The 27,932-nt window shown below is 49.9% G+C and overlaps 1 protein-coding gene across 1 annotated transcript; it reads right to left on the bottom strand.

Annotated features, from left to right (window-relative positions):
• Positions 1-9,767: 9,767 nt before the first annotated feature.
• On the bottom strand, positions 9,768-25,472 carry TEDC2 (tubulin epsilon and delta complex 2). Its single transcript, XM_039493237.1, has 10 exons — positions 25,327-25,472; positions 22,848-22,946; positions 21,790-21,845; positions 20,381-21,041; positions 19,408-19,461; positions 17,410-17,494; positions 16,899-17,007; positions 16,534-16,635; positions 13,677-13,891; positions 9,768-10,056 (listed from the first exon to the last, which is right to left on the bottom strand). Exons 1-10 carry the CDS (start codon positions 25,332-25,334, stop codon positions 9,910-9,912), a joined length of 1,536 nt encoding a protein of 511 aa, XP_039349171.1. The 5' UTR covers positions 25,335-25,472; the 3' UTR covers positions 9,768-9,909.
• Between the last annotated feature and the right edge of the window lie 2,460 nt (positions 25,473-27,932).

Here is a 27,932-nt window from a genome sequence, read left to right as displayed (position 1 = left end):
CCCACTTGGCTGTTGCCACTTGCTCTAGAGACTTCATAGTTGCTTGGCAATTGCAGAGTGGCACTGTCCTCCCTGCAGCTCCTGACAGCAAGGGAGTTCCTGCAGGGCAAGCTCAGACCATGCAGCTCTGCTGGGTGTAGGAGACTTTTGGCCATGTCTACACTACTCATTACAGCACTGTGGGGGGTTCCACGACTGTAGTTAATCACCGCTCTGAGCGGCAGTAGGTCAACAAACGAATTCTTCCACCGAGCTAGCTGCGTCTATACAGGGTGCAGTCAGCTTAATGACAGCACTCAGAGTATTAAGTTTTCATATCCCTGAGTGATACAGCTAGGTTGCTTTAATTTTTAAGCATAGACCAGGCTGTCGTTGGAGGTGGAACAAGTCCACAGGGCAATCCAAAGAGAATCCCAGGCAGTCATTTTGTATCTGCGAGATTGAAAACGAAGAGGACAGATGTGTCAGCTCCACCCCCACAGCACCAGGCTCCCCTCGTTTGAGAGAGCCGGAGCTATGTTGTAAGAAAGAGTTTATCACCCATCAGTTCAGCCTTGATCTGTGTTGCCAATGGAAGCTGCACCAGCATTGCTATCCTCCAAAGTTCAAAAATCAGTCGGTCAGAGCTCTCCAAAACCACAAGATTGGCCCCAAAGTTGTGAGTTTTGAAACGAGATTATATTGCGGGGTTTGGTCTGGCTTTTGGTTTTTAACGTCCCCCTGCCCCACACCCATGTGTGTCGCCAGCTCTCCCGGATTTACAGAGTAAGGGGATTTGGGCCACTGATACTGGTGCTTCTCGCTTCTGCCTGATGGCTCAGATCCTCCAGCTTCTTCCCAAAGCTCAGATTTCCAATTATTTAATGCTGCACCCCCAGCTCCACACCTGTCCAGCCCAGTAATTAATTATACACCCTGCCCCTTGCCCCTGCCTCTGCTCCTCCTGCAGCTCCAGGGCTGTGCCAGCTCCTCTCCCAGCCCTGGGGCAGCCTGCTGCAGGGTCCCCTTCTCCCCCTACACAGGCCATGGAGGGCAGCTCTTCACCCCCATCTCCCCTGTCCCAGGCCTGGCAGTGCAGGGGGAGAGCGGCAGATGGGGCTCTTTCTGCTCCCTTTTACCCCCTCAACTCCTCATACACCTGGGTAGGTGGAAGCTCTGTTTGCCTCCCACAGTGGCTCTGGTGGGCTGCTCTTCTCCAGAGGCAGGGCAGGCAGCCAGGCAGAGGGGTTTGCCCTGGGCAGGACTGGAGCAACTCAAGTCATTGTGAGGTTGGCTCCTTCAGCAGGGACCAAATCAATCATAGCACTTGTGATTAAAGGGTGATTTGGCAACACTGCAGCGGCCTCTGCTCCATGCCTCTCAGGAGTCCATGGGACTATATGTGTCCCTTGTCTCTTTCATTTATTAAATACTAGTCTCATAGACTAAGACCAGATGGGACCATCGTGATCATCTAGTCTGTCCTTCTGCACATCGCACTCCACAGAACCTCACCCACCCACTCCTTTAATAGATTGCTAACCTCCATCTGAGTTACTGAAGGCCTCAAATCATGATTTAAAGCAGTTGTGGGCAACCTGTAGCCGTCAGGCCGCAAGCAGCCCGTCAGGGTAATCTGCTGGCGGGCCACCAGACTGTTTGGTTACATGTGCACAGCCATGTGCAGCTCTCATTGGCTGCAGTTCGCCATTCCCGGCAAATGGGAGCTGCAGGAAATGGCAGCCAGCATGTCCCTACAGCCCACGCCACTTCCCGCAGCTCCCATTGGCTGGGAAAAATTGGAAAGATGTGGAAAAACTGGAAAGAGTCCAGCAGAGGGCAACAAAAATGATTAGGGGGCTGGAGCACATGACTTATGAGGAGAGGCTGAGGGAACTGGGATTGTTTAGTCTGCAGAAGAGAAGAATGAGGGGGGATTTGATAGCTGCTTTCAACTACCTGAAAGGGAGTTCCAAAGAGGATGGATCTACACTGTTCTCAGTGGTACCAGATGATAGAACAAGGAGTAATGGTCTCAAGTTGCAGTGGGGGAGGTTTAGGTTGGATATTAGGAAAAACTTTTTCACTAGGAGGGTGGTGAAGAACTGGAATGGGTTACCTAGGGAGGTGGTGGAATCTCCTTCCTTAGAGGTTTTTAAGGTCAGGCTTGACAAAGCCCTGGCTGGGATGATTTAGTTGGGAATTGGTCCTGCTTTGAGCAGGGGGTGGGACTAGATGACCTCCTGAGGTCCCTTCCAACCCCGATATTCTATGATTCTATCAATGGCGAACCATGGCGCCTGGGAGCTGCAGCCAGCCATGTAAATGTAAACAAACCTTCTGGAGGCCTACCAGTGGATTATCCTGACAGGCCGCATGCAGCCCGGGCCACAGGTTGCTGACCACTGGTTTAAAGACTTCAAGTTATAGAGAATCCCTCATTTACACTAGTTTAAACCTGCAAGTGACCCAGGCCCCACGCTGCAGAGGAAGGTGAAAAAAAAACCCCACATCTTCTGCCAATCTGACCTGAGGGGAAATTCCATCCCAACCTCAAATATGGCGATCAAAAAGACAGTGAGCATGTGGGCAAAACCCACCAGGCAGACATTTAGGAAAGAATTCTCTGTAGTAACTCAGAGCCCTTCCCATCTAGTGTCCCATCCCCGACCACTGGAGAGATTTGCTACTAGCAGTCACAGATCAGCTACATGCCATTGTAGGCTGTCTCATCATACCATCCCCTCCATAAACTTACCAAGCTCAGTCTTGAAGCCAGTTAGGTTTTTTGTCCCCACTACTCCCCTTGGAAGGCTGTTCCAGAACTTCGCTCCTCTGATGGTTAGAAACTTTCATCTGGAGCTCGACCAGCTCTGTGTGTGTCCAGCCTAGGCTCCCTGCCTCTCATGCAACACTGCACTGGAAGCAGAGATTCATCCAAGACTCATCTGCAGGGCTGAGTGCTCTCACCTGTAATGGCATCCCAACAGCACTGTGCATGACTCCACAAACATGGCAGCTAACTCACTGCAGACTGTTTTTCTGACAGGAAGATCTCCTAGGGATGTAGAGGGAATACAGTCTAGCCTCTACAACACATCATTGGGAGTCAGGCAATCTGGGCTCTCTTCTTGGCTCTTCCAGTGACTTGCTGCAACATCCTTTAATTGCTCCGTGCCTCAGTTTCCCCATATGTAAAATACACATACAAGGGCAGGTTAGGGTTTTGTGGGGCCCCTGGGCCAAAGCAAGTGGCGGCCCTTCCCACCCCTTCTGCCTGCAGTCCCCCCACTACACCCACCCAGTGCTCCAGCTGGGGAGCCAGGTTGTGGCTTGAGAGTCACTGGAGTGCTGAGCAGGCAGAGCAGGGCAAGCCCCTAAACCCTGACCACACTCCCCAGCAGGAGCGCTGGGCAGGCGGAGGGAGCAGGGCAAGCCCACATGTCCCGACCCTGCTCCTCGGCAGGAGCACCAGGTGGCTGGAGTGGGTCAGGTGTGTGGGCAACCATTTTTCCGGGCCCCACCAATTACCCAAGGCCCCTGGGCACAGGCACAGTTATCCCAGTGGCTAATATGCCATTGTACACGTTACACATAGCCTAGCAATATAAATGAGCATAGTGCCTGGAGATCCTTGGAGGAAAGGTGCTCCGGGTGGGCAACATATGAATGTTAGGCTGTGGAAGAGTCTAAAGGAAGGGGCTGGATGCTGCACTGCTTGGGGCATCTAAACAAGGCAAATCGAAATACTAGCCAAATGTAGAAAAGGGAACGTTGTGCGGTAAAGATTTACAAAGCCCCCACCTGCATGTTTTTTATCAGAGCTTTACTTCTATTAAAAGCCAAGTCCATCGAGCAGAACACAGACCTACTGGCCCACTCTTGTACAAAAATAAATACCCACCCTCCCCTGATGTTAAAAAAATCTGGATGTTGTTAACCACGTAAGCTAAGTTTCCTGGAGGGTTATTGTCTTTTCAGCTAAAATGCTCAATTGACAAGTATGAGTCATAACAGCACTGTGTAGAAGTGCTCCATGTTTTACACAGTAACTAGGGTAGGCAACTTGGGCCCAGATCTTCAATTGATTTCAGTGGAGTTAGAATCCTAACTACCTTTGAGGATCTGGGCCTAAGTCTCTGTACTGGCCCGTAATGTGGACAAGGCCTGGGCCCTTAGGGGAAAACAAAACTGTCTTCCATCAAGTTATTAAAACACCAGTCTGCTAAGTTATCAAAACACCAGTCTGCTAACACCTGATTGTTAGCAGAGAACTGATTTCTAAACTTTTGATCACCTGATCTCTCACTGGCTCCAGTGCCATTTCTAATGTCTTTCTTCTACTTTGAACCGATGTGACTTCACTGCAGAGGTGGCAGGCAACACAATGAGAGCTAGGGCTTTGAGCCACAAGCACAGACAGCCCAGGGCAGGGATCTTTGGAGATCATGCATATCAAAAATGTTTGGGGCCATCTGAGTGGTCAGATTGGCTAAAATGACTATGAGAACTACCCAAACAAGATGGCTATAGCTCAGGGGTCGGCAACCTTTCAGCAGTGGTGTGCCAAGTCTTCATGTATACACTCTAATTTAAGGCTTCGCGTGCCAGTAATACATTTGAACGTTTTTTAGAAGGTCTCTCTATAAGTCTATAATATATAACCAAACTACTGTTATATGTAAAGTGAACAAGGTTTTCAAAATGTTTCAGAAGCTTTATTTAAAATTAAATTAAAATGCAGATCTTATTAGTTTAGTGTGATCCTTGCCCTTGCTTTTCCTTGCTGCGTTTTCCAATGTCTGGTGGCACCTATTTAGATACTTTAAGCTGCACACAGGCTTCTGAGTTATAAGTTGATAACCGGCTGGTAGGAGGTCAGCGGCTGGAACCCCAGATCGGCAGCTGAGGTGATTGGAGCTGGCGGCTGGTAGGGCTGAGCAGGGCCGGAAGCCTGGACCCTGTCTGGCAGGGGGCCTGCGCTGGAACTCCAACTGGAAGCAAGGTGAGTGGGGCTGAGGGGACCCCGGCTGGCAAGGGGCCAGCAGCCAGAACCCCAGAGCAGCGGTGGGCTGACCACCACCGCTCTGGGGTTTCCACCACCGGCTCCTGCCAGCTGGGGTCTCAACCCGCTGCTAGCCTGGGGTTCCTTCCCCCAGGCCAGCAGCGGGTGCTGAGTGGTGCTGCGGCGGGGGGGAACCCCGGCTGGCAAGGGGCCAGAGCGGCAGCAGGCTGAGCAGCTCAGCCCGCCCCGCGTGCCATGAAAAATGGCTCGCGTGCCACCTTCGGCACGCGTGCCATAGGTTGCCGACCCCTGCTATAGCTACTTAGACAAGACCACCATCACCACCAGCCCCATTTTCAAAACCACATCAGTTTGAAAAGGGCAGGAAAGTGGAACAAACACTTATAAGGTATGACACTGAGCCAGTGAGGGTTAAGCAACCAGAAGGCTAAGTGACCAAAAAAATCAACCTTTAAGGACAGATTAGAAAAGTATTGAAATGGTAAATACAGTGGTGGATTAGACTCTGGGCCAATGGGGCCCGTGCCCAGAGGCCCAAGCCAATTGGGGGGGCCCTACAGAAAAATGGGCACCCCCGTGCCCTGACTCACTCCACCCACTTGGTGCTCCTGCCAGGGAGTGGGGTCGGGGTGCAGGGCTTGCCCCACTTTGCCCACCTGCCCAGGGCTCCTGCCAGGGGAGGCCCCTGCACCCCAACCCCGCTCCCCAGCAGGAGCGCAGAGGGGTGGGGAGGAAAAGGGGGACTGCACGTGGAAGGGGTGGGAAGGGGCCCCCACTTGCTCTTGCCCAGGGTCCCAGGCCCCACAAACTCCTAATCTGCCTCTGGGTAAACAGGGCCATTCCTTGTAAATAGGTAGCAAAGCCACATTAAACAGAATAAAGCCCTTGAAACGTAGGCCTGTATTGTTAGGGGATTAAGAATAGATACTACTTGTATTTGTCTATTTACCTGTATCTTGTTAGAAGTTTAACAATGTGATCCACTTAGCTTATAGATACTAAACTTCGGGGGGGGGATAGCTCAGTGGTTTGAGCATTGGCCTGCCAAACCCAGGGTTGTGAACTCAACCCTTGAGGGGGCCATTTAGGGAACTGGGGCAAAAAATCTGTCTGGGGATTGGTCATGCTTTGAGGTGGGGGTTGGACTAAATGATCTCCTGAGGTCCCTTCCAACCCTGATAGTCTGTGATTACTATGGTCTATTGATTCAGAGATCAAAGGGGAATATTAACATTTAGATGAAACTAGTAGTAGTCTTTGAAGTTTGTAGTCAACTACCTGTGAACTGTTCAAATGGTTAAGTGCCTTATGCTAATGAATGGAACTAGTTATCTGTGTGTGTCAAGGACACAGGGATTTACTTCAAAGCAACAATATACACTGCCTTGTCTTCATCCGGAAGGCCCCTGCTGAGATGTGTGCTGTTAAGAGGCTATTAGCCTGCTAGAGAGGTGTAAAGGAAGCTTCACGCTTGGTCCTTACCCTTTCAAATCTGCTTAAACTTTCGTTAGGGGAAATTCAGCTCACAAACCTGAGGCCTCCTGGTGCGCCCTGGATTATCCCTGCAAATTTTCATGAAAGAATTAGAACAAACTCTACCCATGGACTATTGCACTATAACCTATTGAACTGATTCTGGAAGGACTTTTACAAATCAGCAGTTCATCATCTTTTCTTTGAAACTGACCTAAGAACATTATTCATTTCTGCATGTATAACAATCTTTTAATCTCAGTAACTCTCCTTTTTAAATAAATTCTAGATTTAGTTAATAAGAATTGCCTATATGCATATATTTAGGTAAGATCTGAATATTTTTTGACCTGGTGGGTAATGTGTGTCCAATCTCTTGGGATTGGTAGAACTTTATATATGGTGAATAAGGTTTTCAGTAACCCTCGCAATATAGACGTGGCCGTCTGGGTGGGAGCCAAAGGCTGGATTGCTTAAAGTGAACTGTATTTTAGCTTCTTGGTAACCAGTAAGGTATTACAGAAGCTGTTTGGTTACTGGTGTGGTGAATCTAATTATAAGAATAAACTGCCAGTTTGGGGGATTGTCTTCCCTATTCTCTGCAGTTTGCCCTGATTGAGCAATCTCAGTGGCCCCTCCAGCAACCATAGTCACAGAAGGATAAACTAATGGGGTGGGGAATGGTTTCTGTAAGGAGGGCGGTGGGGACTGAGCAGGGGAAGATGGGGACTGAAAGAGACCATTTATGTAAAATGCTTTGAGACTCACAAGCAGAAATTCCCACTATCACAACCTAGGTTCCCTCTAAGCTGTGTGGCCACGCAGCTGCCCATTAAGCCCTGCGCAGGGGCTCAGGGCTGCGGTGGGAAGAGATGCCTCTCCCCCAGCATGGACCTGCCCCGCCCGGACTTGCCACAGCAGGGGGAGAGGAGCCCCTCCCTTGGCCCGGCCCAGGCCTGCTGGAGCTGCCGCAGCCAGGGAGAGGCATCTCTCTCCCTCTGCCCTGAGCTGCTGCAGCGAGAGGGCTGAGGGGAGTCCTCTCTCCCTCCCGCAGCCCTGGAGTGGCCCACACCCCAAACCCCTCATCCCTGGCCACACCCCAGAGTCCACACCCCAAACCCCTCAACCTAACCCTCTGCACCCCAAACCCCTTATCCCTAGCCCCACCCGAGCCTTCACCCCAGCCAGAGCCCTCACCCGTGCACCCAACCCTCTGCAAGCCTGAGCCCCCCCCGCACCCCAAACCCTTCATTCCCAGCCCCACCCAAGAGCCCTGCCCCCCCCCGCTTCCCCAGCCCTGAGTCCCCTCCTACATCCCAAACCCCTCTGCCCTGAGCCCCCGTCCACACTCCAAACCCCTGGGCCCCACCCCCACCCCCACGAATATTGTTATGTGCATCAATATGAAGGTGACGTGTCACACATCACCTCCATATTGGTGCACGTAACAAAATTCATTCCACACATGGACGTAAAAAATTAGAGGGAACATTGATCACAACCACTGGCAGTGCAGTTCTTGGCTGATGTTCCTCTCACTAATTCCAAAGCTGGTCCAGGAGCTCAGAACCCATGGGAGATAAAATACTATTCCCAAAGACCCAAATGTAACACACAAAATTCTGATTTTTAGTGAATTTTGACTACAGCAGCAATGGGTAAAAAGGTCTTAGGAAGGGCGGATTCATCATACACATTTTGCCCAAAGTTTCTCAATGTTGGAGAAGACACTGCAGTCAGTCATTCTTTTAGGACTGAAAACACCCTACAGCAAACAGATTATGTTCTGTTATGATGTGCCCTAAACTAACAAGAGCTGGTGACTATCTAAGAAGCGATGATAGTGCTACAATGTCCACGGTGGCTCCTTTCGTCCAATTAGATCACAAAGCGCTTACAACCAGAGACATGTCACCCTTTGCTAGAGTGTTACTGTTAATCAGTGCACAGCAGCACCACCCAGTTTAGAGACAGGAAGGTGTCATAAACAGATAGTTAAGGGTTAATTAGGTATATTAAGGGTTAATGTCTCTTTCACCTGTAAAGGGTTAAGAAGCTCAGTAAATCTGGCTGACACCTGACCAGAGGACCAATAAGGGGACAAGATACTTTCAAATCTTGGTGGAGGGAAGTCTTTTATTTGTGCTCTTTGTTCTGGGGGTTGTTCGTTCTCGGGATTGAGAGGGACCAGACATCAATCCAGGCTCTCCAAATCTTTCTGAATCAGTCTTTCATGTTTCAAACTTGTAAGTAATAGCCAGACAAGGCATGTTAGTCTTATTTTTGTTTTCTCAACTTGTAAATGTTCCTTTTTGCTGAGAGGATTTTACCTCTGTTTGCTGTAACTTTGAACCTAAGGCTAGAGGGGGGGGTTCCTCTGGGTTATAAGAATCTGATTACCCTGTAAAGTATTTTCCATCCTGATTTTACAGAGATAATTTTTACCTTTCTTTCTTTAATTAAAAGCTTTCTTTTTAAGAACCTGATTCATTTTTTCTTTCTTGTTTTAAGATCGCAGGGAATTGGGTCTGGACTCACCAGGAGTTGGTGGGGGAAAGGAGGGGGGAATGGTTAATTTCTCCTTGTGTTAAGATCCAAGGGGTTGGATCGGTACCACCAGGGACTTGGTGGAAGAGCCTCAAGGCTATCCAGGGAGGGGAAAGTTTTTGGGGGACAGGAAGTGTGCCAGACACTGGAATTCTGGCTGGTGGCAGTGTTACCGGATCTAAGCTTGTAATTAAACTTAGAAGTGTCCATGCAGGTCCCCACATCTGTACCCTAAAGTTCAGAGAGGGGGAGAAACCTTGACAGAAGGAAAGAATATCATAGGATTCAAAATACAAGGGGGAGCTAGGGAGGTAGAATGCAATTACCCATGTTGGAATTTGGCCAGGACACCAGGGTCAAAACTACTACTCTTAGACAAGTGCCACAGGCCTAGACCAGACACTGGGTTGGTCTCTGAAAGACAGCTCCTCCAGCACCACACAGTACTGGTTCAGTACTGAGAGGGAAGAGCACCACCTAGCAATCCATTCCAGCAGCACTACTTCCCGCAGCACCTGGGTTTTCCATGGACATCTCCCATCTAAGCACCCACGTGGCTCAGCCCTTCTTAGCTTGGTGGATCAGACAGGATCACAGTTGGAGGCGATCCAGGTAAAGGACTGCACTATTCATGGTAACCCGTTGGATGGTAAGCCCCAGGGTAGTGGTACTTCAAAGCCCTTGTCTTCAGAACCCCTCAGCTATCAGGTAGAGAAGATGACTGGATGATTTAAAAGAGAAATGGAGTTAGAAACCAGTGTGAAATTTAATTATTTTGTTTGACAAGTGAGCAGAGGGAAAAAAATTACTAGGAAAAGTTTATTTCTTGGCTCTCTCTCTCTGGGCGTGGGGACGGCCGGCAAGACAGCAGGCTGGATTCAGGGTCAGTCTGGCAGCTCATCATTCATCAGCACAGGGAAACGCTCACCTCCTTCACAGAGTTGGGTGTAAACTGAGCGGTACAGATGAGATGGAGAATCATCATGAGGGAGCCTGGATTCCAGAATGGGGAGAAGCTCAGCTATCAAGACCTGGGTGGAAGCAGACACCACAGCAACAGGTTGAAAGGCAGAGCACATTTCTAGGGCCTACAAGTGGTTGTATGAAGCAGCAAAAGCTAGTCAGGGCATTATGAGTAATAATATCCAAATTGCTGAAGGATGGATTTCTTTCGTCAGCTTTAACTATCAAAGTGTCTATTCTCTGCTCATTGGGGATGCACCACAGAGTAACCCACAGTCGCCCTATCTCTAACACACCTTGTAGGGCAGCATGGTACAAATAATACTACTTATCCTTCACCACATATGGCTATACAGGGGGAGGGATAGCTCAGTGGTTTGAGCACTGGCTTGCTAAACCCAGGGTTCTGAGTTCAATCCTTGAGGTTTGAACTGGGGTAAAAATCTGTCTGGGGATTGGTCCTGCTTTGAGCAGGGGGTTGGACTAGATGACCTCCTGAGGTCCCTTCCAACCTTGATATCTATGATTCTATACCACTCCCACAAAATGGCCCTCTCCTGGATTCTAGCTCCAGAGCTGTCTGACCCTACACAAGCCACTTACCCTCAGCCTCCATCCATTACAGTGAGAATGTCTGAGCCTTTGGAAAGAGCTTTGAAATCCACCCATGTACAAAGCTATGCAAATGGCAGGTCTAAAGTATGTGAGGCAGTGCTAAAACAACAGCTGCGTTCACCTCTCCCAAAGGAGGTGACAGAAGCCCCTTACCACTAGACTAGTTCCCATATCCAAGAAGACTAGGAAACAGTCCTGCCTCACTGGGCAGAAGGGCAATGTGACCCAACAGGATTCTTTAATTTCTATAGTTCTGGCATTCCCACCACCTAGGCCCCAGTAGCAAATGGTTAGGCCTGGGCCACAGACGTATGGGCACTGGCGAGTTGGAAACAGCCAGTTTATGTTGCACTCATTTGACTCACCCTCTGCGAAGTATTTCACCTATCTCTGGACTCATCCTACATAAAACATCTATCTATTTAGGGGGCAGTCACCCACATAGGCATGGGAACAAGAGGTGTGGCAGATACTGCAGCACCCACAGGTTTCACGGTGAAAAGTTTGCTGGTGCTGTCAGAACAAAGCTAGCATTATTATGCGATTCTTGAGAATCCCGGAGCTGTGCTGCATCCATGTGGTGTAAGCAGGAATAACACTTTTTCGCATTGCTTTTGAATACACACGGTTTACAGTTTCATTAGCTGGCTTTCAGCATCCTTACTATAACAAGTGTTCCAGCCCCAGTGGTCACCCTGGTATCTTGGCAGGAGGTTTCAACCACCATTCTATAAGGGGCACTGGGACAGGCCATAAACAGAGGCCTGACATTAAGTGACATTAAAGACAGGACTTAATCGCAGGAAGGTCTATTGTGTGACAGCAGATGCAGAGAGATTTGCCAACAGCCAGGGCATGTAGTGAGAGACAAGCAGTTAAACAACAGTAAGGGCATGTCTACACTTGCCATTTAAATCAGAAAAAGTCCCTTTTTGTGTGCAAAACCCGTCTACACTTGCCCGTGACTTTTTGCGGTGAAACTCAGACGTTTCGCCACAAAAAGAAAACCACCTCCATGAGAGGCGAACAGTTCTTACCAGTAATGCTTTTGCAGTGATGTGCCAGTGAAGACACCTTCTTCCTCTTTATAGAGTTTTTAGCCTCTGCAGGATATCCCACAGTGCCTAGGTGACCATTCTGGCCAGCAGCTCTGCTGCTGTGATGCCAGGTAAACAGACATCCAGCCCTCCCCATGTAAAGCCCTGGGAACTCTGAAACTCCCCTTCCTGTTTTCTTGGCAAGTGCCCACTTATCATCTGGCCAGGTGACAATGCCTGCTCCATGGAGCAAACGATCCCCTGCTTGGAGCAATGCTGAGCTACAGAAGCTGATCAGTGTTTGGGAGAGAGCTGCACTGTGGGATAGCTGCCCTCACTGTGCTGCTCTCATCTGTGATGGAAGTGCTGCAAATGTAAACACTCTCCCGCAGCCTTGCAGCCTTTGGAAGTGAATACACAAACCAGCGCTCTTCTTCCACTGATTCACTATCACTGTTGATAGGGGCGGCTCCAGGCACCAGCACATCAAGTGCGTACCTGGGGCAGCAAGCCACAGGGGGCGCTCTGCCGGTCGCCGAGAGGGTGGCAGGCAGGTTGCCTTCGGCAGCATGCCTGCGGAGGGTCCGCTGGTTCCGTGGCTTCGGTGGACCTCCCTCAGGTGTGCCTCTGAATCCGCGGGACCGGGGACCTCCCGCAGGGAAGCCGCCGAAGGCAGCCTGTCTGCCGTGCTTGGGGCGGCAAAATACCTAGAGCCGCCCTGGGTGTTGAAACTGACAGCGCAAAAACTCTGCAAGTGTAGACATAGCCTAACTCTCCCTTTCCTCATGAGGGTTTCCTGCTCTGCTAGTGTTTCTTTTCCAACATGTCCCTTAATCAGCTCAGGTGACTGGCATGTCAAAGTGCAGCAGTAGGATGGCACAGGGGATGCCTTAATGGCTAAACCCTCACACTTCACCTCTGCTTGGAGGGCTCTTAGCCCTCACTTGGAGGTTCTAAGTGAGAGTTCAGTCCTGGGGAATGGAGTCTGTACAGCTAAACCACTGCAAATAATTCAGCGCAATGGGCAATCCTTTGTGCCGAAGGCACCCAGCTCTGAGCTGGTGTGGAGATTGATCTCTCTTCTCATTCTTATTGGTGGACCAGCAAGGTCAATAGCAGGGCAGCCTGAGACTGAAGGAACGTGAATATAGTGCTCCTCTCTGGCCACACAGGAGGGGCTAGACTGCTGATGGGTAGTACAGGGGAAGATCACAATGCAGGTGCACAACTGAGGCAACAGCCCCCAGTGGGGTCTCTAGCTATTAATGTGACAAAGAATAGACTAGGATGATGTTCTCCCTACAATAGCAGTATTAAGGGGGGGGGGGAGCCAACACCCCTCCCCCCCAACAAACTAAAAAAAGAACAAAGTCTAATAAACATGGTCTAGTTCCTGAAGTGTTGGTCCACCCATGTTGGTCCCAGGATATTAGCGAGACAAGTGGAAGAGGTAACATCTTTTATTGGACCAGCTTCTGCCGGTGAGAGAGAGAAGTTTTTGAGCTTACACTGAGCTCTTCTTAAGGCCTAGGAAAGGTACAGTATCAGGTACAGTAACATGAGGTGGAACAGAGATTGTTTAGCACAAGTAGTTAATGACTGGAGAGGTGTTAACGGGACATTGCCTTGAACGGTCCCTTTAAACGTGTGTTAACTACTCATGCTAACCATCCGTTCCACCTTGTAACTTCGCTGTGACTGTCTGAGTACATTTCCCAGCCGTGACTAAGAGCTCTGTGTAAACCCGAAAGCGAATCTCTCTCAACAACAGAAGTTGGTCCAATAATTGCCTCATCCACCTCCGCTCTCTAATGCTCTAGTTCAATCAGAAGTTATGGCCCGGGTTATGCAGGAGCTAACTGGTTGATCACAAGGGTCCCTTTTGGCCTTAACGTATGCATCTTTGAAATGAATCAGAGCATGACAGGACATGGACATGCTGAGCAAACTTCATGGCTTGGGAACTAGCTGCTGCGAGAACTAACTGTGCTGCTGCTGTTTTCCCCCCCCACCATGTATTTCTGCTGTTGAGTTACCTTCTGTATATCGATTTGCTGGCGCAGCATCAGCACCTGCAGTTTCAAGGCAGCCATGTCCCTCAGCTCCTGGAAGCTGGAGTAAAAAAGGAGAGGTGTTGCCAGGACACCCGTGTCCCCACATCTTCGTCCTCTGAGTGGAGCGCAATCTGCAGGGGAGGTCCCCGCACAGTGAGTACAGTCTGCCGGGTGTACCACCATCTGGGACTCCGCAGCTATTGGGGTGGGAAGGTACAAATATAATCAGCAAGTGCCATTTGCTTTTCCAGAATTTTGGATGAATGTAGTGTTCATTATTTTTTATTTTTATGGATGAGTAGTTATACATAGAACCAGACACAGGCCAAGCTTCCGCTACACAGGGTGGCCAGTGCACCTCCCTCCTGACTTGCAACCTCCCTCACTAGTCCAGTCCCAGGCCCTTTCTAAACAGAGACTTATGATTGTGACAAATTGTTGCAACAGCTTCAATTGCGACCAGAGATTTTAAATCCTCGTCTCCACTAATGATAGATAAGGATACAATGATGTCACAGGTGGTCACCACTGTCATGGAACCCGTGAATTTTGCCATGTATTTCAACTTGACCACGAAGACAGAAAACACGTATTGCATAAACAGGAGACGATCATGGCTTTAAAATTATTGGCAGTGCCAGCAGCAGTGAAGGAGTCAAAGTGGTTGGAACAGATGAACCCTTGAACAGTAAACAGGACAACAGCAACAAAATAAATGGCAAAACTAAGCAATGAGCAGTGAAATTCATGAAACGTTTGGGGTAAGTGAAGAAAAATTATTTTACACGTCAGCTTGATTTTACCAGAAAGACTAGTTGTGACAAGCATATAGAAAGTGCAACACATAAGCACAAATGAGAGGCCTTAGAAGTGGAGGAAAACAGAAAACAAAACTTAAGAAAACAGTTACAGAGCTGTTAAAATTAACAGAAGCCTTTTCCTTACCCTTGACAATCCAACCCTTAGAAGGCTTTTAGTATTCAACCTGCTCTAGAGTGCAGATCAGTTTTTAAAAGTTTTACTTACCCAAGGTTTTTGACTATCACATTCAAGAATTCAAAGAAAAGTTGCAAGCCTTTGAAGGAATCAGCATTGTAGCAGATGAAACTACTCATGCTGAAGACAGATATGGGCTTATTATTCTTGCTCTCCCCTTCCCAAACAGCAGTGACAATGCGGATACTTCAGCTGAAGGTGAACACAACAAGCTGGAAGGTTCTTTGCTGAATTGTGAGGTTTTGGAAGCAGTTAATTTTAAAAACAGCAAGCTAGGCAATAAGGGAAATGGTTGAGAAATTCCCAATACCGTTTGATCGCAGCACTGCAGTTGTGACAGATAATGCCAAAAACATGGGGAAAGCTTGGGGTCAAGGCTTGAAACCTTTGTTTTTAAATGCTGTACTCCTGACATGCATGGAGACATTTGCTTAACCTTTTGGCAAACTGTGAAGGAAAATATTTTTTAAAGTAAATGAAATAAACCTGCTTGCCCTGCATGGAAAGCTTGCTTTCACGTGTTTTTAATGGAATAAGGGAAAAGTCTTCGCATCCCACCAGCCCCAGTAATAACCAGATGGAACAGCTGGTTAAAAGCAGGTCTTTATAACCTTGCACATGCTGAGGATTACGTTTCGTAGAGTGTGGGTTTTGTTTTCTTTCTTACACAAAGGAGACTGGTCAGAGCAGTTCAGGTTGAAGAGATTGTTGATCTCTGCAAATCTGCAGCAGTTATTGAAGAATTTGAGGCTCTTAAGAAGTCTGCATCCCAAATCATGAATACTCTCACGGTTTACGAAGGGCCCACAGTTCATGCTCATCAAGTGAAAAATGGCATGCGCTGGAGGCCGAGAGCTGCACTGAAACGTGCCAACATCCAGCAACAAAACCTGCACTTTTAGAAAACTCAAAAAAATTAATTTGTACACGGAAACTGACTCAATCTCCCACTTTTGCCAACCCACTGACACTTTTCAGAGCACGCCATGTATTTCAGCCACATCAAGCAAAACACCGAAACATTTTTGAGGCCACAACATTTGAAAATATCCTACCGTATGAAGACAATATTCCAGCTCAGAGAGTATATTGGACTTACTGGGAAGCATTTCAAGAACTGAGCAGTGATGATATTTTACAGGTCTGGAAAAGCATGAAACCCTAATTTCCAGTTCTTGCAGTGGTTACCCTGTGATGCTTAAAAGCACCAGTCAACAGTGTGGACACAGAAAGATCAGTCTCATCTTTAATAATATGCTCAGGGATGAGAGATGTCGCACCAAAAGTGACACACTCAATACATAACTTGGACGAAAATCACAGCCGTGTGTAAATGGAAATTAAACAAAAAGGATCACAAAGTTATTTTGTTATAAAATCAAAACACTTTCCTGTTATGGTTGTTTGAAAAAAGTATTGTACAAAAATAAAAAATTCTAAAATAGCTTACTTTTGCAAAGAAAATAAAACTATATTGCATTAAACTGTTGAGCAGAAACATTGCACTGTTTGTATTCATAAATGCATATTTATGTTCACATTCCCTTATTACACAATTATTTTGTTGCTGTGACCATAGCGTAAAAATTTTTTTTTTTACTGTGACTGTGCCGTAAATTATGCATTATTTTACTGTGACAAAATCATATCCATAATACTAGACTAGTCTTTTAACCAACCAGTAATATTAACACACCCTGTCCATGAGTTCCTCCTCTCTCAGCTGCATCTTTGACATTTTGTCTAACAACATGGGTCTCAAGCTAATCACAAGCATCAAACTATTGCTCAAACAGGGCAGGCTGCTTAGACTCTTGACCATTACAGCAGATATTGGCCTCACCTGCTTGCAGCAGCTGCAGCTTGTGCAGACACTGGGATGCTGTGTCTTGCAGGCCTTCCAGGGTCAGGAGACATTCATACTCTCTCTCCCACGTTGGGTGGCCTGGAGGAGAAGCGGAGGGGAAAACTAGCAGGCCCGGAGGTATGAAGTTACACAGAACTATCGCTATTCCGTAATTCTGTTACATCCCAACCCCACACCAGCAAGTGAAAGATACCATATGTGATTACTCCAAAGCAGGGAAGGAGACCATCACTTGCCCACTCCATTGCTCTGGTCTCCTTAAGCCATAAACAGCTGAGTACACCTGGCAAGACACAGGCAGGTGGGGAAATAATTTGAGCTGCCATTAGTGCATTTCTTACCTGTGGTCTCAGCTTCCATGTACTGGCTCAGGAGAGAATGTGCATCACGCAGGACCATCACCTCCTCTTCTATCTCTGCAGGACTAAAGGCTGGTGCAGAGGAACAAAACTTACAGCAGCTTAAGGAGCGTTTCCTTTAGACCCAGGTGTGAGCATGGCAAACCCCTTCCTTCAGTCACCACCCTCACTCCCAGAGCGGAGTTCTTTGGGATTCCAGGACAGATGTAAAGGGCAAGCAGCACACAAGATGACACTGCAGAGGATGGAGGTGGTGGGGGAGAGAAAGGATGTCTACATGTGTTGTTTACTGATGGCTCAGTTCATCTACATTAAAATACTCAAGTTTCTGCAAACAGTGAAGATCTGCAGTGGAAATGGAACTCTTTCTGTCACAGGCACAGCTCCTGGGAGACGGGGTACCTCTCCGATGGTTTGAAGAGGATGCCCATCAAGCTGCACCATGTGGCTGCATGCCGTCATCTAAAGGGGCAGGAGAGGTAAAAAAGGATACAGTCGCCTGCATTCTCTCTAGAAAGCGACTCCTTGCAGCAGCTGTGGCTGAGCTGCTTTGGCACAGATGACACTTCTCCCACAGTCTGAAAATTCAAGACAAGCAGGGGGAGGGGGAGGATTATACACACAGAGGCAACAGTTCTTCCTGCACCCGGCATAATATTCCCCAGAGAACCTGTATGATTTCTACCAGCTTCTCCTTAGATGAAAGATTTCCAAGGTTTCTCTAATTCAGCATGTTATGGCAGGACGGCATGTGTGATGGTGCCGCCTCTCCACTAGGGTGCTCCAGGAACATAATAATGGACGTCAGCAAGGTGGGCAGACAGATCCCAGGAATCTTGTGTTCGAGGGGTCCCGTGAGAACACAGTGCCTTGTACAAAGAATGGAGGAGGAGAGCTGACAGTGGGATATGTTCCACCTACACAAGGTCTCCATAATTCTGCACTGACCCAACCACCTACAAGAATATGGCCACATGACACTAAGTATTTCAGCCACGCTCCAGAAACCTACTGCAGAAAATGAGGGATAGCAGCAGTACATTTAAAATAACTATCCAGTATGTGGCTGGCTGAACCATGGGCCAGTGCAGGGGTCGGCAACCTTTCAGAAGTGGTGTGCCAAGTCTTCATTTATTCACTCTAATTTAAGGTTTCGTGTGCCAGTAATACATTTTAACGTTTTTAGAAGATCCTTTTCTATAAGTCTATAATATAGAACTAAACTATTGTTGTATGTAAAGTAAAAAAGGTTTTTAAAATGTTTAAGAAACTTCATTTAAAATTAAATTAAAATGCAGAACCCCCCGGACCGGTGGCCAGGACCCGGGCAGTGTGAGTGCCACTGAAAATCAGCTCACGTGCCGCCTTCAGTACGTGTGCCATAGGTTGCCTACCCCTGGGCTAGTGTGTCCCACTCCTAGATTAAGTTTTAGCTCTGTCAAGATGGATCATTTTAAAGCTGCACTTTCAGAGGAAAGTTGTAATGAGAAACAGCAAGGTTAATGGAATCGGAAAATATAGATATTACCCCGTTAGATGCATTTTCCCTGTAAGGGAACTTCGGGAACGCAGAGCTAAATTGGTAGGTTATTTTCACTTTGCCATGTAAGTTCAAAGAAGCAGTAAAGAGATTAAAATTGCACAGAAAAATCAGGGAAATCTATGGACTTGGCTAAGAGATGGCTAGCAGATGACTTGATGATAATCTGCAAGCATTTGGAAGGTGCCAATTCCCAAGAAGGGGAGAAATTATTTGGGACACTACACACTCGCTAGGTGCAATGTTAGGAACAAACGTATGTATCTGGCCCTGAATTCAGACTGGAAATTACAAGTTTCTAGCCCTCACAAGAGGGAGGTTCTGGAAAAACCTAACTAGTTTTCAGATGGAGCTTGATAAATTCACAGATTCACATGACAGGTGGCCTGCAATAGCAGGGGACTGGACTCGGTGACTCTTCCAGTCCTACTTATGCTGAGCATCAAGACAGACATCACCCCAGTGGGTTCTACTAAACTGTGGAATGATCTCCCAAAGGAAATGGGTCAGAGCCCCATTGTTTGGGAAGTTGAAAATCAGACCAGAGGATGGTCTCTAACTTCTATGACAGAGTATTTGCAAATACGTTTGCCCCACTGCAAAGTTATATACAGGCTAAAGACCATGACTTTCCTTGGAATTCTTCATATTTTTAAAATGTTGGGGTGAATTTCGTAAGCTTTTGTGCCCTTGGAAGTGACAGTGTACCCCCACTGGCAGGCTCCATGCAAGCTCCCATGCACAGCTCTGCCAAGGTCCCTCAAGTCTGATCTGCAGCAATCCCTGCTATTTCAGTCTCAGGCTTTCCACACAGTTCTGCCAATGCCCCTCAAATGCTGCAGCATTTTTTAGGCTTCCTCTCCATCAGGCTGCAAAGCCCAGGCCCCTCCCTTTACACCTCCCTCGCCACCAGAAAAGAATCCCAAGTAGGACTGGTGGTCATAGCTTTACCTGGAGTTCCTGGAATAGGCTTTCCTATAGGGAAGTGGTAGCTTCAACAAAGACCTGCAAAGAAGAGAGTCTTCAGTAACGACTGCCAAAGAGCAGCAGAGCAAGATCAGGACACTGGACCCTGTTCCTAATCTTTTATGTGAGGATAGTGATGTCTACATTTGCAACGAATTTAGTGCTGGTGAAAAGCACCAGCCTGACCACGCTGGAGACTGAATCCTCCATGCATTGAACAACTACAGCACCAGCCAGCCGAAGCATCCCCCAAGCTGCCTAATCAACCATCTCCAGCGAGCCCTGAAGGAACAGGATCTGCACGGCTCAGAGTGACCACTGAGCAGCCTGAGAAGACTATCCATCACCATCACTCAGAGAGAGGGGGGCTGGCCACCTGGAGCTGAGAGGCTCTGTGCATGTGTTCAGACCCCATGGTGATCCCATCCCATAAGCTGGAACACAGACTTGGAAGCAGGATCTACCAGCAGCTGCAGGGTGAAGGCTGCCCAAGCTAAAGGGAGCTGCCACTGCATGTTGATGGGAGATGGACACAGTGAAATCTCTCACTAACGAAATTGTATGGAGGGCTGATTAGGGGGGAGTGGCCCGGCCCCTATCCCCTATCTGCCCCCGCCCTGCTTCTCGCCCCCTGATGGCTGCCCCAGGAACTCACAGCCCCACCGCCCAGAGCATTGCACTGGCGGCAGGGCGAGCTGAGGCTGCAGGGGAGGGGAACAGCAGGGGAGGAGCCGGGGGCTAGCCTCCTCAGCCAGGAGTTCAGGGGACGGGCAGGGGGGTCCCGCGGGCCGTAGTTTGCCCACCTCTAGTTCTGTGTCACTGGGGGCAGCAATGACACAGAATTAGGCCCTAGTGAATGCTAGGAAAGATCAGCTCCTGTGGGGACGAGCTGAGAAGAGAAATGGAGTTTGAATACTGAACAAACTAAGATTCCTAGTGCCTGCTAATGAGAACGTACCCCTTTTCCTGGAGAGTGAATGTGCGGGCCGTGGTACTCCCCACGGGGATATCTCCTGCTGTATGGCTCTGTGTCACTGGAGACTCTGCCAAGGAACCACGACAATCATTCTCTGGATCAACTCCCTGTAGGATGACAGCTACCGAGTTTTCGCCACTAGCAGAGCCTCCAAAGGAAGAACAGCTCTGCTGCTGGTGCAGGGGAGAGCTGGGTGAGCCAGATGGTTCTGCAGCAGCACAGAACTCTTGCTGAATAACACTGGCAGCTGGCACAGTCTTCCTCACTTGTTGGAGGGCAGCCCCTTTAGTCGAGCCCTTCCCAGCCACCTTTGGAGCCCTGGAGCTGTGACTGGTTGGTGCTTTCACAGGATCAGTCCTGTAGGGAGCTTTCAGCATATAGGCTGAGAGCTTTTTGGAAGAGGAAGCCTTTTTGCACACAGATGTCACCTTGATGGTCTTAGGGACATACTCTTTAGACAAGGGTGCCTGCTGCATTCTAACAGCGCTGGTAGCAGGTTTCTTCTCTGCTCCCTTCTTTCCTTCTGCAGCTCCTAGGGCCTCTAAAGGATTTCGCAGGGTGCTTTTCCGGACTCTTAATGCTCTCTCCAGGGCTCTGTTCAACAGCTCCAGCTGCTCCAGTTCCTTGGGTGAAGGCTCACTCTCTACAAGAGCAGAAGGTGTATCAGGAAGCCATACTGACCAAGCCCCTTCCTTCCCCATTCCTCACTACACTGGCTCACTCCTCTGGATTTCTCAGAGGAGATCATTGTCCCCAACCTTTTTCGTCTGGCAGGCGCCAGAAAATGAGCCACCGAGGACCGTGGCCGACGGACGAGCATCCGCCGAAATGCCGCCGACAAGCAGCGTCATCCAGAGGTGTCGCTGCAGAAATGCCGCTGATTTTCGGCAGCAACGCCTCTGGATGACACTGCTTCTCGGCAGCATTTTGGCGCATGCTTGTCCGCTGGACAGTACGCGGGTGCATATAGATGCCATGTCGCCCGCGGGCACTGTGTTGGGGACCACTGGTCTATAACAAGGAAGCAGAGGGACTTTTCACTACACTCCTGCAGTCTCGGGTTGGCAAACTCCTGAAAGAGTCAGGATGGATGGCAACCGTGCAGAACCTGACATCTCTCCACAGTGACCAACCCTTCCACAAACAGGTGACATACACAGACGTCCCTTTCAGGCTTGCAGCTGTGGTGTCAAGACCCGTAGCTGGATTCTGCTCTCAGTTACCCAGGTGTGAATCCAGATTAAATCCATGGAAGTCAACAGAAGCACAGAAGATAATCAGGCCCCTTGTTAGCAGGGAACATCAGAGGAATTCCCAAGAAGCAGATTAGATCATCACTGGCCAGACTGAGCATGGACACAACACAGAGATGGCAAGAAGAAAAGGCTCACCTTGGTCACTCTTTGGGCCATTCTCTGGCTTTGGACTCTCAGGAGTTTGCACTTTCCTGGGGAGAGGGAAACAAACACAGAACACATGAAGGATGTGACTGCACTCTGACAGCCAGGGTTAACAATGATGTAAGTTCCCCCTATCCTTTGAGCAGGGCCTGGCCAGCAGGAGAATTTCAGGGGACACTACACAGCCCAAAACACACACAACCCTTTAGTCAGTCCTCCCTTCTCTTCTGCAGGGAGGCATCGTTCACTGGTAGAGCATTGGTAGAGCTAGAGGTGAGAAAAGACATAGGACTCAAACAGCAGGAGGCGCTTCAGGTCAGGACTGGGGAGGGAGATATTTGCTTAATGCTTCATTCAGGCCAGCAATACAGCGCAATCTCTTCACAAGCACAAAAAGCATATCCAGGAAAACAGAAAAGCACAGCTCCGGAGCAGGGGACTATTACCTGGTACTGTAGCAACTAAAAGGGTTTTATTATTGGCTGCATGACAAGCACAAGGCTGTGCCCCATTCACAGGAAGTCAGAATGCTGGGAAATCAGTACTAGAATGCTGAGGATTTTTTTTTTAAAGCAGCTTGCGAAAGAATATGCACAAGAACAAAGGATTTTTTAGCACAAGTCTTGCACGCCCTTCCATGACCCAGGGCGCCAAAATGGAACCCATTAAGGGAAGAAGGAAGTAGGTTTGTGCCCACTTTTTTTTTTTCCCCTTATTTATGATGGACAAACAACCCCAACCCTTTATGACCTTTTCTAAGAATTTTTTTTCAGCTTATATTCTTACATTAGACATCAGGGTCTGCCCTGTTTTTCTAGAAGACTCTCTGGACAACCAGAAAGCTATTAGCATTATGACATCAGAGACAGTATACCAGTGAAACACAATTCGTCTCGATGGCAGAGCTGGGAATAAAATCCAGCTCTCCCAACTCCTGCTCTTGAGTTTTAGCCACTAGGCTATGCTCCCTCCTTGCCTCTACAAGACATCGAGCAATGCAGGTATCTTTAGCAGCTTTCAGTCATCTTTTGCCACCCGTGACGACTCACCAGTCTCCAAGAAGGGCCCGACACAGGGTTAGATTGTCCTCTAGCTTCTTCTTTTGCTCAGCACAGTCTTCCAGGGCCTGACTGAGAATGGAAACCAGCCTGGAAATGGAACCACAGTTAGGATGAAAGGAAAACCTATCTCATTACAAATGCCATTGCCTCCTGCTTTGCATGCTGCCTTACCAGAAGGGCTAGATTTTAACCCATCTGCATCCATCCCAGATTAGGCACTTGGGGAAACCATGGACTGCCAGTCCTTCTGGGTGGATTGAAAACAATTACAAAACATTTTAACCATAACAACAGGCCTTTGCTCCTCTCCAAGGACCATATGAATGTGAATTCAACCTCCCAGGCACCGTGTGATCTTTGGTACATCCAGGGGCGGCTCTAGCTTTTTTGCAACCCCAAGCACAGCAGGCAGGCAGCGCACCTGCGGGAGGTCCCCAGTCCCGTGGATTCGGTGGCTTGCCTGCAGGAGGTCCACTGGTCCCGTGGCTTCAGCACACCCGCTGCCGAATCCGCAGGACTGGGGACCTCCCGCAGGCAAGCCGCTGAAGGCTGCCTGACTGCCGCCCTCGCAGGGACTGGCAGGGCGCCGCTTGGAGCGCTGGTGCCTGGAGCTGTCGCTGGGTACATCAATGACTCTCTTAGGGCCACTGGAAGGATCAGGAATAAAACCCAGGAGTCCTGGCTTGCAACACCCTGCTATAACCATTAGGAACAAAGTGGGTTTTACCTATGAAAGCTTATGCCCAAATAAATCTGTTACTCTTTAAGGTGCCACCAGACTCCTTGTTGTTTTTACTAGGAACACTGCCTCTAAGGCTTCCTCAAGCAGCCCTTCTCCACCCCCTGAGCGAGGAATGGCTGCGCATCAGGCTCTACAAACATGCACTATTCGTTAATTCTTTGGGTACAAAGGACTCCACTCCAGTTGCACTGCCTCTCAGTAGAATCACAGCTTTCCTTTGTAAAAAGTCTCTAATCTTCAGAAGTGTGGAGAGGAGTCTGGAAATGTGACAGAGGGCAAAGAACCCCAAATTCCGTATTTCTAAGCCAGTCGCATGATTTTGAGGCCTGGCTCATGGCATTTCAGCACTTGGAGACAGCAATACTGAGGGAGGGGGAGGGAAGAGCAAGGCTTTTGCTATAAGCCTTCAAATGTGGGGGAGGAATGGGGGGCTTACATCTCCCCTCAGGGACTTCCATAGGGATTAAAGAAGGAAGAATACAGCTATAAGCAGAGGCGTCTCTTTCTCTCCCCCACATCCCTGTGTGGGTACACAGATCCCCAAGGCCTCCCCCTCGCCTAGTGCAGCAAGAACTTCCCATCCCGATTCAATCTACATCAGCCCAGCTCTGGAACACAATACACCCCATCCCTCACTTTCCCTTGGGGACCCCAGCTAGCTAGCCCCGCAGGAGCCTGCCAGCCCCACTCCCGCCACCCCCATTATACCGCTCCCTTGGGGACCCCAGCTAGTTAGCTCTGCAGGAGCCTGCCAGCCCCACCCCCATTATACCGCTCCCTTGGGGACCCCAGCTAGTTAGCTCTGCAGGAGCCTGCCAGCCCCACCCCCATTATACCGCTCCCTTGGGGACCCCAGCTAGTTAGCCCTGCAGGAGCCTGCCAGCCGCACCCCCATTATACCGCTCCCTTGGGGACCCCCAGCTAGTTAGTCCCGCAGGAGCCTGCCAGCCCCACCCCCATTATACCGCTCCCTTGGGGACCCCAGCTAGTTAGCTCTGCAGGAGCCTGCCAGCCCCACCCCCATTATACCGCTCCCTTGGGGACCCCAGCTAGTTAGACCAGCAGGAGCCTGCCAGCCCCACCCCCATTATACCGCTCCCTTGGGGACCCCAGCTAGTTAGCCCTGCAGGAGCCTGCCAGCCGCACCCCCATTATACCGCTCCCTTGGGGACCCCCAGCTAGTTAGCTCTGCAGGAGCCTGCCAGCCCCACCCACATTATACCGCTCCCTTGGGGACCCCAGCTAGTTAGCTCTGCAGGAGCCTGCCAGCCCCACCCCCATTATACCGCTCCCTTGGGGACCCCAGCTAGTTAGCTCTGCAGGAGCCTGCCAGCCCCACCCCCATTATACCGCTCCCTTGGGGACCCCAGGTAGTTAGTCCCGCAGGAGCCTGCCAGCCCCACCCCCATTATACCGCTCCTTGGGGACCCCCAGCTAGTTAGCTCTGCAGGAGCCTGCCAGCCCCACCCACATTATACCGCTCCCTTGGGGACCCCAGCTAGTTAGCCCTGCAGGAGCCTGCCAGCCCCACCCCCATTATACCGCTCCCTTGGGGACCCCAGCTAGTTAGTCCCGCAGGAGCCTGCCAGCCCCACCCCCATTATACCGCTCCCTTGGGGACCCCAGCTAGTTAGTCCCGCAGGAGCCTGCCAGCCCCACCCCCATTATACCGCTCCCTTGGGGACCCCAGCTAGCCCCCAGAACCCTGCCAGCCCCCCTCGGTACCTCTCCATTGGGGACTTGCAACCAGCTAGTCCCGCAGGACCCTGCCAGCCCCCTTCACCCAGCGAGGCTGCGCACCGAGGCCCGGCCCTGCCCACAGCGCTAGGGAGGAGACGCAGCCCCGGGCCCGGAGTTGCGGGGTGTAAGCTCTGCGGGGCCGCACACGCCCCTACCTGCGGGCACGACCTGCCGGCACCATGCTGCGGGGAGAGCGAGGGCGGGGGCGGGACCCCCTGCCGCTCCCCGCTGCTTCCTGCAAACTGCCGCCGCCGCAAGCTCCGCCCCGCCCCGCCGGGCCAGCCCCGCCCCGCCTAGCGCAGGCCGGGCCGCAGCTGCGCGCTGCCTCCCCCGGCCGCAAGTGTCCGTGTCCCCTTCGCCGGGCCGAGAGCGGGTGCCAGCTCAGCCGGGGCCGCGGGGAGCTGGGGAGCCTGGCCGGGGGGCAGGGTCATCGCCCTACAGCGCGCTGCCAGGCGGATCCACACAGGGTACGTCTACATGGGGCATGTAGGGGAGCGACTCTGAATTTACTGCGCTACAGGTTAGGTCGATGTAAGCGGTCTTGCGTTTTGGGCTTGTCTACAGTACCCGCCGGATCTGCACACAGCGATCAATCCAGCGGGGTTGATAAATCGACCGCTGAGCGCTCTCCCATCGACTCCAGTACTCCACCAGAACGAGGGTACATCTACACTACGGGATTATTCCGAATTTACATAAACTGGTTTAGCAAAACAGATTGTATAAAATCGAGTGCGTGCGGCCACACTAAACACATTAAATCGGTGGTGTGCGTCCATGGTCCGAGGCTAGCATCGATTTCTGGAGCGTTGCACTGTGGGTAGCTATTCCGTAGCTATCCCATAGTTCCCGCAGCCTCCCCCGCCCCTTGGCATTTCCGGGTTGAGATCCCAGTGCTTGATGGGGCAAAAATCATTGTCGCAGGTGGTTCTGGGTTAATGTCGTCAGTCACTCCTTCCTCTGGGAAAGCAACGGCAGACAAGCATTTCGCACCTTTTTTCCCTGGATTGTCCTGGCAGATGCCATAGCATGGCAATCATGGAGCCTGTTTTGCCTTTTGTGACTGTCACCGTATGTGTACTAGATGCCGCTCACAGAGGCGATTCAGCAGCGCTACACAGCAGCATGTTTTTGCTTTTGCATGACAGCAGAGATGGTTACTAGCCATACTGTACCATCTACCATACCATAAATTAGTAATAAGATGAGCATGGTTACCAGTCCTTTTGCACTGCACCATTTGCTGCTGTCATAAGTGCCCCTGGCTGAGATCAGCCAGGGGCACAAAAGCCAAAATTGGGAATGACTCCCTGAGTCAATTCCTCCTTTTTAGTATCTAAAAATAGAATCAGTCCTGCCTAGAATATGGGCAAGTGTACTAGAGAACCACTGTATCATAGAACCAGAGAGCACAGCTGCTCTGTGTCAGATCCCACAGAAATTATGAGCTGTATGCTATTCACACACCTGTTGATTACGTTCTTCCCCAGCCTTCCTGGGCTACCGTAGCATTGTCCCCCCACTTGTGTGATGAAGTAATAAAGAATGCAGGAATAAGACACAGTGACTTCTTAGTGAGAAATGAGTGGAAGGCAGCCTCCAGCTGCTATGATAGTCCAGACAGGACATTAAGCAGTGTGGAGGAGAGGAGCCCAGCATCCCACTGCTAGTCCAGGGGCAATTGAATCTTTTCTTTACACATGAAGGGTGGGGGCTGATGGAGCTCAGCCCCCTGTTGCTATGATGAGGACAGTTACCAGCCATACTGCACCATCTACCAGGAAAAATTAGGGCCAGGCACCCTTGATCAACCTCACGGATGCTAGTCCGCATGGTTACTAGTCCTTTTGCACTGCCCCATATGCCAATAGGCTGATGATGGATATCAGTCATATTGCACCATCAACCACCCATGGCGGGGGGGGGGGGGAGCAAGGATGTTGGTGTTGAGTGCTGCGGTATCCCGTCTATCTGCAGCATTCAGTAAAGATACGGTGACATGTAAAAGAGTCAAGAGAGGATTGTTTTCCCTTTCACTTCTGGGGGTGGGTGGGGGGGTGCGTAAATTGCCGAGCTATGCCCTGACCCACCGCGGACACTGTGTTTGACCCATGAAGCATTTGGAGCTCAGCCAAGAATGCAAATGCTTTTCGGAGACTGCAGGAACTGTGGGATAGCTTGAGTCCTCCAGTCCATGAGCGTCCATTTGATTCTTTGGCTTTCCGTTATGCTTGTCACGCAGCAGTGCGCTGAGTCCCTGCTATGGCGTCTGTCTGGAGATTTTTTAAAAATGATTTTGAATTTCGTCTTCTGTAACGGAGCGCTGATAGAACAGATTTGCCTGCCCTTACAGCAATCACATCTGCATGGTCCATGCTGGAACTCTTTCTTTATTTTGATTTTTAACTGCATTGCCACACGTGCTGATCGGAGCTCCACGCTGGGCAAACAGGAAATATTCAAAAGTTCGCGGGGCTTTTCCTGTCTACCTGGCCACTGCATCCGAGTTCAGATTGCTGTCCAGAGCAGTCAGTGGTGCACTGTGGGATACCACCCGGAGGCCAATACCGTCTATCTGCGGCCACACTAAC

The sequence above is a fragment of the Mauremys reevesii genome, linkage group 10 (genome assembly GCF_016161935.1).
Source record: "Mauremys reevesii isolate NIE-2019 linkage group 10, ASM1616193v1, whole genome shotgun sequence".
Classification (NCBI taxonomy): domain Eukaryota; kingdom Metazoa; phylum Chordata; order Testudines; family Geoemydidae; genus Mauremys; species Mauremys reevesii.
Note: the sequence above shows the minus strand (reverse complement) of the source record. Positions and strands in the feature narration are given on the sequence as shown.